This window comes from Asterias amurensis, chromosome 12, assembly GCF_032118995.1.
Source record: "Asterias amurensis chromosome 12, ASM3211899v1".
Lineage (NCBI taxonomy): Eukaryota > Metazoa > Echinodermata > Asteroidea > Forcipulatida > Asteriidae > Asterias > Asterias amurensis.
In genome coordinates, this window is record NC_092659.1 from 9508675 (window position 1) to 9524247 (window position 15573).

At 36.6% G+C, this 15573-nt stretch overlaps 2 protein-coding genes across 16 annotated transcripts in view; both read left to right on the forward strand.

The window, feature by feature from the left end:
- The window catches only part of LOC139944750 (phospholipid-transporting ATPase IF-like), an 83035-nt gene extending 76935 nt beyond the window's left edge, over positions 1 to 6100 (forward strand). The window contains exon 30 of one of the 4 annotated variants that reach the window (XM_071941822.1): positions 1335 to 6100. In XM_071941822.1, the coding sequence (XP_071797923.1) occupies positions 1335 to 1526 (192 nt within the window). In that variant the 3' untranslated portion in view covers positions 1527 to 6100. The remainder of the gene's footprint in view (positions 1 to 1334) is intronic. The other 3 variants (XM_071941824.1, XM_071941826.1, XM_071941825.1) reach the window with 3 other exon arrangements.
- A 4274-nt stretch (positions 6101 to 10374) lies between these two features.
- Positions 10375 to 15573, forward strand: part of LOC139944753 (muscleblind-like protein 1) — a 247418-nt gene continuing 242219 nt past the window's right edge. For all 12 annotated transcript variants that reach the window (XM_071941828.1, XM_071941839.1, XM_071941838.1 and 9 more), the window contains exon 1: positions 10375 to 10570. The gene's annotated coding sequence lies outside the window, so the exon portion shown is untranslated. The remainder of the gene's footprint in view (positions 10571 to 15573) is intronic.

Consider the following 15573-nt stretch of genomic DNA (forward strand, 5'->3'; position numbering starts at 1 on the left):
GCAAGCTCCCAGAGATGACGTCAGCGGCATTGTCCTTTGACGCGCGCTCTCAACGGCAAAAGTGTTTTTAGTTTTCCAAAACCTTTCGGTTGGGGCCTGATTTTTTAGTCGATAATTACGAAAAATTCAGAAGTGTACACATATCAAAATGACATTAAAATGGTGAACAAGTGCATTATAAACAAGTTAAAATACAATTTCCGTTGAAAACATTCCGCTCAGGTAGCTGTTTAAGTACATTCTACAGTACTTCACTTTATTTACCATTTATATGAAATTTTCTCTGATAAAATTGGAAAGCACACTAATTATGTCTAAATGAAATGCAATGTCAAGTTCAAAGAGGGGCACCAAGGTCATATTCAGTTTTATGATCCATGTATTTTTTAATAAGTAGAGTCCTTATGAAAATAGGGGGGGGGAATTGCAAGTCTCTAATCTCATGTTAAGGTCTGTATATTTTGGTACAGAGAATTCCAGTCCGTTCCTAATAGTTCCTAGAGAATTCCAGTCCGTTCCTATAACGATTTTCAATCAAGATGGCATTGAGTTTGAGCCTATGACTAGCGGAAATTATTCTTTGGAATTTAAAGTCCGACTTGTTTCTGTTGTTCAAAATTCTGTTGTTCATGCTTTAAGATTGGCTCTAAAGTATTGTTTTTAAATTTGCTCCAAAGGATTGTCAAATAATATAACATTTTACGCCATATTTACAGCAGGTACATACATACTTGTAAATTTTCCCCCAATTTTATGAGGACTCTGTTTATTGGAAATAAGTGCATCACAAAACTCATTCTGGCCTTGTAAGACTGGATCTAAGAATGTCGGTAAGTGACATGTTCTGCTGAGTCAGTCAATGAAATTGGCCCTGTCATGAGCTGGGCCAGGCATTAAGAACCTTGGAGCTTTCAGTTATCTGAACTATGGACAGTGAATTCAATGAACAAGTTTGAGTAGGCACCTTAGTCGACCCGTGGTTGACTACTGACCATCAAGGTACATGCGCAGTCATGCATTCACTCGAACGACTCATTTAGAAGTCTAGTCAACCTTCCGCCTTTTCGCAATAGTGTCACTGGTTCCCTTCTGTGCTTTACACATGTTAGAATGGAACGTGATGTTGGGACCAATGTAGAAACCATGGGCTCGAGGCTGGTTCTAAATGGTCGACCACAGTAGTCAACCAAGGGTCGACCAGCCTGAGTTCGAGTGCAAATGGTCATCCTTTAGTTAACCATTGTGCACACTCAACTTGCTCTTACTAGCTGAAGATTCCTGTAAGATTCCTTGATGTACTCATCCCTTGTCATTGCTCTATGTTTGCTTTACAGCCAACCCTACCTAAGCAGCCCAAAGCCGTCAAGCCAGAGGAGTTTGATGGTCGAGGGAGAGTCAACCCTGCATTTAGTAGAGACATCGGTGAAGTCATGGACGAGGACAATCTGAGTCTGGGTACCTACAAACTCGTGTACCAGACTGAAGATGACAATCGCACCAAAGAGACTACAATAACGGTCTTGTAAAAAAAGCTACAATGGTGACACAAATGCCAGTAGACCTTTAGCATGGTGCGGCCATCTTGAATTTTATGCTTATAATTATTTTGAGTAATTTCCAATAGTGTCCACTGCCTTTAAGCAGAGGTTACCATTGAGTGCATATGCACGGATCCCCCACACCCAAATTGGCTGCTGCAAGCTTTAGTTGTTGACTAAAACAATGTACTAATTTTGGTTTTTACCCATACATAAACCGATTTGTATGAGCACTGTATACTCAGTACTTTCCCGAGTTCTGTGGAAAAAAAAAATCACAGGAATACTACCCGGATGGGATTCGAATGTACGACCTTTGCAATTCTAGAGCAGAGTCATACCAACTAGACCACCGAGATTGCCCGGTAGCTAGAGGCAGTTTGAATCCTATGCTTTAGCAGCGGGTAAAACAATGTACATTGGAGTTTGATTTAAGATTTTTAATTTCCTTGTACCAATATGTCTTTATCGAGAGTAGTAACACTGCGGCTAAAGTGGCACCGTGTTGATAGCTGGACTCTACTTTTGACATACATTCCAAAAGTTTGGAATTGTACAGCAGTAACGTGTTACTCTATAGTGTTTTTTTCTTCAAATTCTCCTTTATCTAAAAACGTATATACAATTTACTTGTTATTTTTATTGGAAATTTTATTTTAATTATAAAAGATAGACAACTTGTAGTTATGGTTTAATTGATTGAAAAGGGAAATTTTTTAATTTTTTAATGTTTCTGGTAGGAGGTAAATGATGGACTTAATTAAGGATTGTTTTACATTGACGCTTATAAACTCATTAATCACTGAAAACAAGTGCTTTATTGAAATATATTAACCATGCAATCAGAGATGGAAATAAACTTTCACTATATTGACAAATATATATATATATTTTAGTAATTTTCATAATTAGTTAAAAGTAGGCCTCATCATGATTAAAAACTTTTGTACATGTACTTCATCAAAGTTAATATTTTAAAGTAATTTCATGTTAAGCTGTGGAAAATGTTGTTGTTTATGTTATTTTTCAAACTGGCATCATTTTGAAGAAGCAGTGGCCTAACAACAAGTACATGTACTCTCAATCATTCACAACTTGGCTGATAATCTCAAGAAATTCTTAGATGTGTGAGTCACTGTAAGTTGTATGCTGCCCTCTGTTGGTGATGTAATTTCATCACAACTGTAATCAGCAAAGCATACTATCGTTCCTGCCATAGTCTTTCACGTATCCCCCAACAACAAAAACTAAACCACCAAATTACTTGTGGAGCAGATTTATTACTCAAAAGTTAAGAGTGCTCTTCTTTTTTTAGTGTCATTATGTCTTAGAGAGCCCAATAATAGCTGACTTTAAAATGCCCCTTTCACACTAGAGCAATTTAGCAAGGGTCCCTCGCTAAAATGTAGCAAGTTTGTAAAACTTTACAAAATGTACCTCATGTGAAAGTACAACACTTTGTTCTATTGTCCATTTCTCTTGCAAAATCTTGTCAACCGTTGCTACATGTTGCAATCAGGCCAAAATGAAGCAAGGGACCCCAGTTAAATTGTCGCTGTGTGAATAGCACTATTGATGTTATTTTTAGGTTGAGGCCTCAAGAAGATGGGCACTGCTTCATTCAAATTAGACAGTACTACACTACACAATTAAAAATTAAAAGTAGTACTCAATTAGCGATTATCCCCAACTAGCCAACTCCAAAAGCACCTGAAGTGTCCTAATTAATTAATACATGACATAATTGGGCATCAACAAGGATATCTAATTAATATGAAATCATGTTTTCAATTTCGTACTTGTAAAATTTAAAAAATGGCTTTAAATCAGTATGCAGATAATGTTTTGCAAACAAGGTTCATGTTTATCATTGCTAAAAAAGCCTTGGGAAGATATACTATCAACAAAATCACTTGATTTTATCAACTCATTTTATAGAAATCCATACAAATTTAATAAGCCGTTTTGAGATAATGGTGAACACAACACTATAACACTAAGGTTTGGGTAAATTTGTCTGTATACAACCAAACCACACAGCGCACTCCTATAGTGGCCACCATATCTCAAAAAGGCTAATGAAGATTTCGTAGTGCTGAACCAATACACCTTTCCATTTAATTTTCTGCCCTCCGCTTGACAGTGTAACAAATTGTTTCTCCTCCGATGAGACAGTCGGCACATTCAGAAGGGTAGAGCAGACCTCAAGACAAAGATTAATCAACGCTTAGTCAGTTAGTTGTAAGAATCAAGTCTCCTGGCTGTCTGTTTCCAAAGGGACAAAGACTATGTTGCTTTGCAGTTGCTTTGCAGTGATAAGATTAATGTCCTGGTGCATTGGACTGTTAGGTAAGGTTAGAGATTGAGTGAAGATCAAACATCGGCGGCAGCAATTTGCAAACATGCACCGTGGAAAAAAAATGAGTGTCTAGTTCCTTCACATCTGAGGTTAGGAAAACACTCAGTGAGTCGTTCTGATGGAACATGTGATGAAATTCATGTTGTTTATGTCTCCACATGTTCAACTGCAGACCTCCATGGTTGTAATAACTTCACTTGTGTATAGCATGGAGGTTGTGTATAAGTGACCAACTACCCTTTCACAACAACCTTTTATGTCACTTGTATTGAAACACTTGTCTATTGTGACCACCTGCCTAACTCGATCACATTATGTGGTTAGGAAAACAGTCTGGTTGCATCTTCACGTTGGTTCATTATCATAGGATGAAATTCATGTTATGGCCCTTTTCGAAACAACAGCTTCGGCTTTGGATTCGGCTGAAGCTAGGTTGTATGGTTTGACAGTTGTGCTTGCTCTGCGTACGTGCCTCAGGGCTTCAGACCAGAGAAAGGAGCCTGAAGCCAAATCCAAAGCTGAAGCCGTGGTTTCGATAAGGCCTATGTCTCCACATGTTCAAGTACATGTTGTAATAACTTATATGGAGGTTGTGTATAGTGACCAACTACCCTTTCTCATAAGCCTTTTATGTCACTTGTTGTAGAATAACTTATCTATTGTGGCCACCTGCCTTACATGATCACCTGTTTTTGTGTAACTTATTGTCTAACCAGCCTATTGTTGCCAAGAACATTTTATGGCCACCTGCCGTTTGACCAATGTTCACCAGCATTGTTTTGACAAACGAAAAAGGGTATTTTGCAAGACTGTGGTTGTCACCTGTATGTGTACCCACCTGTATTACATGTATGTCTGTACCATTACAACCTGTCACTATTAGTCACCATTGTATAAATACCATAGAAAAAGAACCCGGAGAACGCGTATTTGCCATACAGTAGACATCACATTGACCAATGAAAACACTAGAAATGGTCTATGTGCGATGCCATCTTGCCATACACGCGTGTCACGTGACGCTCATTTTACAATACAAGTGGTCATGCAATGATAATTTTGCCATACACGCGTATTGCGCGGTATCGATACACCACGTCCACAGACGACACTGAGGGCGGCCAAGCTCAGCGTTCTCCGGGTTCTATTTCTATGATAAGTACAGAGTGGAACGCACCAGTTCTAGTGACACTCCACTCCTATTCTAGTAATAGTTCAAATCAAAACAAAACTTGTTGCCAAAAATATGATAATGTGCCTCATGTTCATGTAACAATGACAACTAAACTGCTGCATTTTAACAAAACAACAATGTTTTTAAATTGGTGCAGACATTGACCACATTCCGTTTGATAAACCAGGACCAACATATCACTGAAAATTAACCAGAACACATTCTGGGGTTGGCACAACTTTACTTCATGTATGCATTTATTCTTCTCTAGTAGGCCTACTGGTCTTCGCAAAAAAGTAAAAGTCAATCTGTGTGTGGGAGGGGTTAGAGTGCGAAGTACATTGATTAAAATAATGTGAAAATGTTACTTTTTAATGAGTTCTTTTGATCTCTAGCATAAGATATATATGTATTTTTTAATTGCTATAATTAATTGGAAGCCAAATGATGTACCATCTCTTTTAATTGTTGAGCCTGTACATGCAGTCTGGAAATTGTATATTTTGACACAAAGATTAATGTATGTTAATGGGAAAAAATATCATATAATTTACAATATGAACAAAGACCAAACTGGATGGTATTGTATTACTTGACCAGACAGGATGTCGAACGTGATGATTGGTTTTGAAAAGATTTTTGTACTGTTTTGGATTATAAGTATGATTGATTAATGATTATTCAAATACAATGAAAAATAATTAATTGAGGTAATTACTGCGTCAGATTTTACACAATCGGTGTGAAGGAGATGTTACTACAGGAATAATTTATTTCAGCTTTGTTGGATAATTTGTTTAAATCGATATACTTTTGATGAGAATAGATACAGAATCTGTTTCTAATATACGTTTTGAGTCAAGATAAGGTACAGATTGGTAGATATTTCAGAGGTATTGTTGCTGATGTTTGTGTTTAAATGAACACATTGCCTTGGATCGGTCGAGTTGGTCTTTGAAAAGCGTTTGAAATCGTTTGTTAAGAACTGCATATGGTTAGAAAGATATTCTAAAAGTAGAATACAATGATTCACACAAATTTGCTTTGAAATTGCGTGGTTTTCCTTTTACTATGCAAACTAACACGGTCGGCCTTTTACGATAGTCAAACATTTGACTCCCATTGGCCGACCATGTTAGTCGACGAGGTAAAAGGAAAACCATGCAATTTCAAGTGATACTTGTGTGGATCATTATATTCTACTTTTAAAATATCTTTCTAACCATATGTATTTTATAACAAACGGTTTCAAACGCTTTTCAAAGACCAACTCGACCGATCCAAAGCATTGGTTCCTTAAACAGTCAAAATAAGTTGCAATATTGGTCATAATAGCACAACATGATCTGCCAATATACATAAAATAAAATTTTTGAATTGTATTATTTTCCCACTGTACAAGTATAATGGGAACTTGAACCCATTCATAATAAGTGGAATGTTTTAAACAAACTTATTGTTACCTCCAAAACATGCTTCTCAAACTTGGTCAACATTATCTTAGCATTGAATGGAATCAATTGTGTATTTTTGAAACAGACAATTGCTGCTTAGAGAGAAAAACCCAATCAGATAATACATTTCCCCAATATCAAACATTAAACATAAAAGAGTTAGGTAACTTTTTGTGCACAAGGATCATCTGGGAAACATTTTGGCATAACCCATGTTAACTGTATTGGCATATCAGACATCCAGAATAAAACAATTTTGTTGTTGTTATTTTATTAAAGTATATAAAAAATAACGGGTCATGTAGCGCATCACACAAAAGTCTCAATGCACCTCACAAAAGGCACTTTATAACCACCCTAGCAAAGTATTTCTCAAAGCCTTTGAGAAAAACTCTGCGAAGGCGAAACATTTAACTTTTTGTGTTGCTTTCAAGAACAATGTTAACTCTTATCATGGTAAGGTCATCATGCATTTTCTTCAATCATAGTCAATGGAACCAACCCATTGGAAAATAGCCCAAGTTAACATTGAGTTTGATGCGAGTCTGCGTCTGCTATGCTATTAACACATGACATGTGCACATGTACATGTATGGCATGGATGTGGCTATGGTAGGACCTATATCACATTATAAATTATTGTATCAAAATTTACTGGGCTGCCAAAATGAGATAGAGGAAATTTGCCATACAGTCATAATGGATGCACCAATAATTTGCCTCACATCAAACGCAGAATTTCCAGTGTTTTCTTTTTTCATGGACCAACCATTGGATGTTAGAAATTCTGAACCTGTTGGTTAACAATCAGTTTTCATTTTTGTTGTTGCAAACTGAGAATGTTCTACACTGATAGGAGCAACACCACAGTGCCATACCCCCTTTCCTCAAGGTGCCATACCCCCTTTCCAATAGATGGAAGCCAATCAGAGCCTTAATATGTTTATTCATGTCATATTGTTGTAGCATATATAAATATTTTAACTGTGACAGCATCATCGTAAAGGTCACTAGTAATTGTAGTACAGTACTGTTTAGTTTTCAAAAAGAAAGTGTAAATACACAATTTTGATATAATTGCAATCAGATAAATTTTATGATATCCTTATAATTTCAAATGGAAAGTACTAAAGCTGTCTGTACACTTGTGGCCTACCTTTGATGTTCAAGTACAAACAAATTAAAACATATTTTATGATTGAATAAAGTAACGAAGACATTAATAAGTAACGGCTTAGTTTGTGCATTATTTTTCTGTTGTCAGTGGATGAAAACTTAACGGGTTTTGGTATTTTTCCATAAATGGTTAATATGCTTATCTGTGACTTGTTTTACTCATTTCAAAAACTACAGCACCTAAGCAATACACCATGTAAGTCTGTGGACATTGTGTTTTTGTCCTACAAAAAGTACCCAAATCCTTTCAAGTAAATTTGTCTGTTCAAAACAATGTGATTTAGTGTTCAAACCACCTGTTAAAAGATTGCGAGAAAACACTGGTCTTTAAGGTAGGGTCATACATGCGCTAGAAAGTACTTCAATATTATTTTTACTTCAGTAATGAACTCTAAAAAGAATCGGGTAATTTTTATTCGAAAGCACACTTGATACAAAAATGGAATGATAGTAAGCCTCCTGGAAAAATTATTTCCACTCAAGTGCCCCATTGATTAATAATCAACAAAAATGTGTTGACGAATTTGAGTCTCCAGAGATAACCTGTAGATGACTTGTGGACATTTCCTTTTTGTCCGTTTTAACGCTGCCCTCTATAATGGCCAGAGAAGAGGTTGGTACCCGCCGTCACATCACTAGACATGGATGGATTTGAAAATACTGTATTTTGTCGTCAGCATTTTGTAATTTCATTGTTCCTTTGTCTTGTCCTTGTTTCTTCTTCGCCGTTAACTTGTTTGTTTGTTTGTTTGTTTGTTTGTTTGTTTGTTTGTTTGTTTGTTTGTCTGTTTGTTGTTTACAAGCCTCGGCTTACTCTAACGGCCTCATGCTCGGGCTCCTCTCTTGTACAGTTTTTTTATTCTTTGCTTTATTATTATATTGTTTTTGTTTAACTTTATGCGCTTTTGTTTTTGTTACATTTCTATGTACTGTTTATCAATTATTGTTCTTTTTCTAATTGAATTGAACAGTTTTTACGGTTTTCTCAATAAGTAGAAACAGTATCCACTATCCAGCTGAAACTGTCACAGGAAACTTTTCTTGTATTGTTCTTAATGATTCTGGCCATGAAACCTTTTGACATCACACAGTTACAAAAGAGACACATAACCTTGACTTCCTGCAGGCATGATGTGTACACATCTCAATGAGAGAAAATATCTTTCTCCTGAAGACGAGCAGAGTTAACTGTTCGAAACGTCGAGACCAAACCGGCTCTTTTCAGAGCCAACACTCCTTCAAAAGAGATTTTACTTGTTGTACCCGCAAGTTTACTATTCATATTTTTATTTATAGTTACTCTGAAAGAAAACATTGTATTTTTTAGATGGCAATAGCGCGCATTATCTATTTTTTCCCCAAAACTTAAATCAGTCTACATATAGAAGGGGTAAAAATGTAATTTAAATGATATTCAATCTAGACATAGTATGAGATAATTAGTTTCAAGGAACACGTTGCCTTGGATCGGTCGAGTTGGCCGTTGAAAAGCGTCTGTAACATTTTGTTATAAGATGCATATGATTGGAAAGATATTTTAAAAGTAGAATCAAATGATCCACACAAGTATCACTCGAAATTGTGTGGTTTTCCTTTTACCTCGTTGACTAACACGGTCGGCCATTTATGGATTTTTGACTCCCATAAATGGCCGACTGTGTTAGTTTGCAAAGTAAAAGAAAAACCATGCAATTTGAGGCAAATTTGTGTGGATCATTGTATTCTACTTTTAAAACATCTTTCTAACAATATTTTTTTTGTAACAAACGGTTACAAACGCTTTTCAAAGACCAACTCGACCAATCCAAGGCACTGCAGTTCCTTTAAAGCTTTGGTACAATTATGTTTTTAATTTGTGTGGTTTATTTGTATATTGCAAGGTTTGTTGCACAGGGTAGGCCTAACCGCAGCCACAGTCTCTAGCGAATCAAATTCAATCCATCAATCATGATCCCACACATTTTTTGGCTCTCTTTTTAAAGTTGTATTAATAACTTGGTACCTCGTGTAAGAGCACTATATAAATGTCTCTTATTATTTATTATTATTATTAACCTTCTGGCACAAATTCATTGTTGCATGATTTGTGCTTTTTGTGTGTCAATATTTTCCAAGAGCAAAGACAAGTTTGAACATTGTAGGCCTACATGTGGCTGTAAATATACACGCTGTGTTAACATTTTTAACAGTTTTGTGTCAGTGTCATAAACTACAACCTAATAATAGTGCTTGTGGATCTAATTTATTTACCTGCTATGATTAGGGCAAAGGATGAAAAAGTCCACATTGGGTTTAGATAAATTTGATTTTGTTCATTTATACTTGATCAAATCTCAAAACGAACAAGTGAAAGGCAAGTTATATGGTTGACTCTCAGTTTGTCATTTAGGGAAAAAGACAAACCACTAAAATGTCTAACATCACTTAAACTCGAGTTCGTAGCAAGGGTGGCCCCCTACCCCTGGCTGGAGCCAGAAGGCGTTCTAGTTAAAATGGGCAAAGGGGAGTCCCCTTAAATTGTGCAAAAACATGCTCCGTTGACTGAAATGTTACACACACGCATGCGTCGTGTCCCCAATACCGCCAGTCACCTATCCGTTGATAAATGAATGGAGCTCGCGATTGGTAACACGGAAATTGCGCCTGCTACCACACTACATGCATGAACCGTGCGTGCATAGTTAGTGTGCACGCTAAGCTGTCGTGTTTTTGCTCCAAAAAGCCGCATTTTCTGCTTAAAAACTGCCACAAACAGCCAGCAGAGCTCGCCTGTGAAGCCGCCTGCGACTCGACGAATTAACCAGGAAAGTGCTTGTTTCGAGAGAAGCCTCTGAAGAAGCTCTTCGGGAAACAATCAGCGCAGCAGCAGGTAGGTTTCGGTTTTGTGTTTTCGTTTCAAGTTGCATTTTGGCATTGATGACAGTTTGTGTGTGTTTCAATGCAATTAAATGCTTGCCCGCCCGCACGCGTTTGAATCTTTATAAAGTGTCCAGTGTGACCGTTGTATTCCGGTCGTAGTCCGGTCAGCTGAGGACAAAATCGATAGTATGTCTGCCCCATGACAGCCTTGTTTACACATTCGCCTCTAATCCTTTTATGTCTGTCAAGTAGGTTACGTAATTGTTTGATTGAGGAGTGATTAAGACTGGAGATTAAGTCTGTCTGTAGTGTAAACAATCCAAATTCATTTGGAGTCATTGACATTACATAAATACAACAAGCAGTGCATTGACCACTTCATGGCCCTTCCTTACTTCATGTATAATGTAGGCCTATGTCCCTATTGCCAAACCAACCAAGACTTAAGGGAGACCAATTTTGAGTTTGTTTTCTTCTTCCATGGTTTATACTCTATGCAATTCAGCAACGAGCAAGCAAAGTAGATGTTCCATGTAAACTGACATGTCTTGTGTACACTTGTCCCTACGTACTACTCACCTACCGTAAACCATAAATTTTAACATTTTATTTACTCCACATCAAGAAAACTTAACAGGTAGCATGAGCCCTTTCTCCACTTATTTTTGTTGAAAATGTTTTGAAATTTGAGTATGGTTTCGTTTACTCCTAGAACTGTGAGGTTCCACCCGCTATTGTCTCCATGACAGCGGAACAAACCTCATAGTTCTCAGAGTAGGTTCTGTTGAAAATAAAGAGCAGTCCCAATTCAGGTTCGCACAGTCCTGCATAAAGGTCCGATTCAATCTTGATTCGCGGTTTGATTTTTGAGGGAATCTTCACAATTATAAGCACAATTTGAAAAAGCCTGTTCAACATGGTTCAAAGATGCTTTTTCTGGCTTAGATTTGGTTGGAGAAAATTTGAAAGTCACCTTAATTGAAGCAGATACGATAATTCTCTGCATATAATAAGTTTCTATGAAAAAAAAATGTATAGTTTTCTCAGTGACATTTCTGTAAAAGCAAGAAAGAAAGCTGATTGAAGTTATGTTTTATGAAATGTTTGTGGAGTTTGTTCAGGGGCAGGCAGGATGTGGAGGGGTGGGTGGCATACAAGAAAAATATCTTAGAAAACACAAATTTATTATTAAATTCCCAATTAAAAAAACAAATAAAAACACCAAAAAACCCCAGGAGTTTCTAATTGAGTTGAGCTTATTTATTTGTTTGTTTTTCTTACTCTAGCCTAGAATAGGATTATTATTGACCTAAAATGATTTGGTAAAGGTAACTTGCTGATTGACCAGGAAATATTGAAACCCATGCTTTCATGATGTTGCTTCCGCCTTTAGAGCAAATTAAACATTTTCAGGTATATTGCACCTGGTCCGTCTGTACATTTCACCTCCCAGCATGCATAGAGCATGCATGATAAGACAGCTAGACAACTATTATTACCACTGATTTATAGGCCAGGTAATAAACTTCACACATTGTAGGCAAGCATGAATATTGCATGACTGTAACATTTGGGAGGCAATTGTGGTTAGATTTCCTTTTTAATATTTGACCCAAAGGCTCTGAACATAAAGTCTATTTGATGTTCTGAAGTCCTTATCATTTTTATATTCTGAATGCTTATAATTCATTGCAGCATGAAAACTAACTATGTTTACTTTGACGGGGAAAATGGATGCAGCAGCATGTTGTTGCCTGTATCAAGGCCCAATTATTGCAAGGTTTTTAATAAGGAATATACACTCTAACATTTAAAAAGAATGCATTTAATAAATCATCTCATTACATCCAGAACAGGTTGATGATTGTACAGATTCAAGAGACAAGTCAAATAAATGCAGTAGGCGTCACGTAAAATTGTAATATTTTCGTTAACTAATTGTTGAGTCATAATTGGGTTTGAGCACAACTGGTTTGCCCCAGTACCTGTAGACCCCCCAAAAATTGTATTTCTTTAGAATAAATGAACTTGACACTTACTAATGTCAGTACTGGGCAACTAATTGAACTTCGTACATTGCCTCCACGTCTGCACGTGTTCTTAATTGTGTAAGTTTGTCATTTTTGGCATGGCCCAGGCAATACTTTTTCTTGTTTATTAAAATAAAACCCCATAAAAAAAACAGTGTCTATTTTGTAGCTGAACTTTTACTCAGTCAGAATTGTTTCTCGGAGACCTCATTGTATTGTCAATGAAGCAGCACTTTTCATAATAGAAAATAATTCAATTTTTTTGCAGTTCACCATTGTAATGATTACATGTATCTAAAGCCTACAGTAGTTTGATCAGAAAAAAAAACGGTCTGTTTCAATTCAAAGAAAAACAGAAACCATTGTCAATGTGATTTGGGACAGAAATACCTGTCTATAAATAGTACAACTACAGCCTGCCACATGAACAGTCTAGAACCTATTGTTACCAAGGTCAGCCATGGGAGAATTTGACAGCTTTGACCGCCCATACTTCATGCCCTAGTTTAGTGGTCTGCACCAAAGAGTTGTATTCATTGTAGGATGCTATGTACTTGTACCATTTATGTACATTACAGCATGACCTCAGTTTTTACCATGCTCCTCCTACATGTACCATTCCAGAGAGCCACCTGCTCTGTTGTTATTTAAATTTAAGGCAAGTGTACAGTACCAAAGACTAAAAGACTAGTGCTTGCCAGTTGTTTGTTTACATTTAGCCCAAATTATTTTGTTCATGAGTGACTTGTGTTTTTAAATATTTCATGTCAGAGATAGTAGTCTAGAGATTAAAATAACATTGAAATTGTGATCAGATGACTGTCCCCATGGAACGACGCACCCATAGTTGGGTTGGGAGAGAATGCAGCGCGACTGAACTGTTCATGTTCAATTCATGTTGGAAATTGATAAATAATTTTGAGTTTTAGAAATTAACATTCACATGGCAACGCATAGCAAGTAGGCCAACATTCCCTACAATTAAAGCAAGTTCATATTAGTGGAAAAAAAGGGTGAGTTTGCGAGTGAAGGAAAAACTATTTAGGAGTACACTTTGGATTTGTGCATGCTACCATAAAGTGGTTAAAAGTAGGGTTTCATGCAATGTTTTGATGGAATGTACAGCATTGCAATGTACAGTGTACAATGTAGGAGTGTACAATATATAGGCCTACATGCATGTGGTACAAACAGTATGTTAAGAAATCCCTAACTGTGCAGTGATCTGACCCTGCTGACCTACCCCACATTATGCTAATATGAAAGCCAGGACACAAGATTGGTACGTACGTACATGTACGTATGTGATGATATTCTCTGCTGACAGGCAAGTTTCCGGACTCCTAAGGGGTGTGTGAAAGCAGTTTATTGTAGAGTCAGCAACTTTAAATCTGGGCAAGTTGATGATTTTAAGAGTACTTAGCAAACTTAACACTGTCCAGAGATTTTGAGCAACTTTGAAATCTGAATTAAACAATCATGACTCAAGTCTGTGTTTTGTTCAATTTGATCAAACTGTGAAGTAAACATTTACATCATTCATAGATTTAACAATTTAATTGGGGCATAAAGGAACTAGAAACTGTTTGGCTGAAAAAAAGGAAAAGAAAAAAACCCAGACAAACAATAAATAAACAAACAAACAACAAACAAACAAACAAACAAACAAACAAACAGAGCATAATCTGAACTTGAAGTCATGCTTGCTTTACTAATCCAAGTCAACTACAAACTGTATAATTTATTTAATTGGAGTTTTAATAACTGAATGATGCAGGTGAAGTGAAATTTGTTGCAGTTTAAGTAGAGATAAATTGAATTCATAGGAACTATTGTATAAAATGACAGCTCGGCACAGTGTACACAAAGTGTAGGTTATTGTATTAGTTGATTGATGATAGATGACATCTGAATTATGACAATAGAAACCACTCTGTTTAAATACTGAACAACCCCCGAGGCCCTGTAATAAAAATGAGGTCAGGAAAGTGATTCATTCGTTGATCATTTGGATTCTTGGAGATTATGAAAGCAACCTTGACTGTGTCTGAGGTCCTCTTCCTTAATCTAGTTAATACAGTCAGGGTTAATTTACAATCTGCAGGGATGTCATGTGTCTTAACTTTAATCCTGTCTGCCAATAGTCTTTTACGCCTACATGTAGTTGAACTTTGACATACTTTAGAAAAACTAGGCCAATTGATCCAGCAGCCCAGCTTACTTGTCTACACATTTTTTTGTGAAGGAAGTTGTGAAAAATGTGAAGTGACCACTATTTGGGCTACCCTGGGGTGCAGACATTGACATTGAACAATACAGTATACAGGTATGGTGTTTGGGAGGGGCAGCAGGTTGCAGGGGGGGGGGGGAACCAGCATAAGAGGGGGGGGGTCTGAACGCCCAGGAGGATTGGGATAACTGGTCAACGATATTTTGTTAACCTTAAAGGAACGTTGTAAAATATTATCATTGAGAAGAGTGAAAGGAAATTTGTTTGTTTTTCACACTTTTTACATTCAAACTTTACTTGAATACATAATGAATAATACTTATTGGGCGGCCGCTCTTTAAATCTCCCATACCGCACCTAAACTCTGGAACAGTCTTTCCAGACACTTATGTCAACAAGAATCCCTGCCATCTTCAAGTCTTGACTCAAAACTCATTTTTTCCGTAATAAATTTACAATTTAAATTGTTTTTTTTTGTTTTGTTAAATGCCCCAAGCTTGATGCATCCGGATGCTTTACAAATATCATTTTTACTAAACATCACTAACTATTGGCAAGATATAACTCATACCTGTTAAAATTTTTTTGGGGAAAACTGTTTAGGCCTACCCTTTTGTTCTTTCTATTTTAAGACACAATTTAATTGACTCTCCTTCACTGATCTTCTGCTGACATAATGTATTGACTTATTTTGTTCACTCACTTCTTTTAGTAGATGTTTTCTTGTTTGTAATTTGTACTAGATTATTTTGC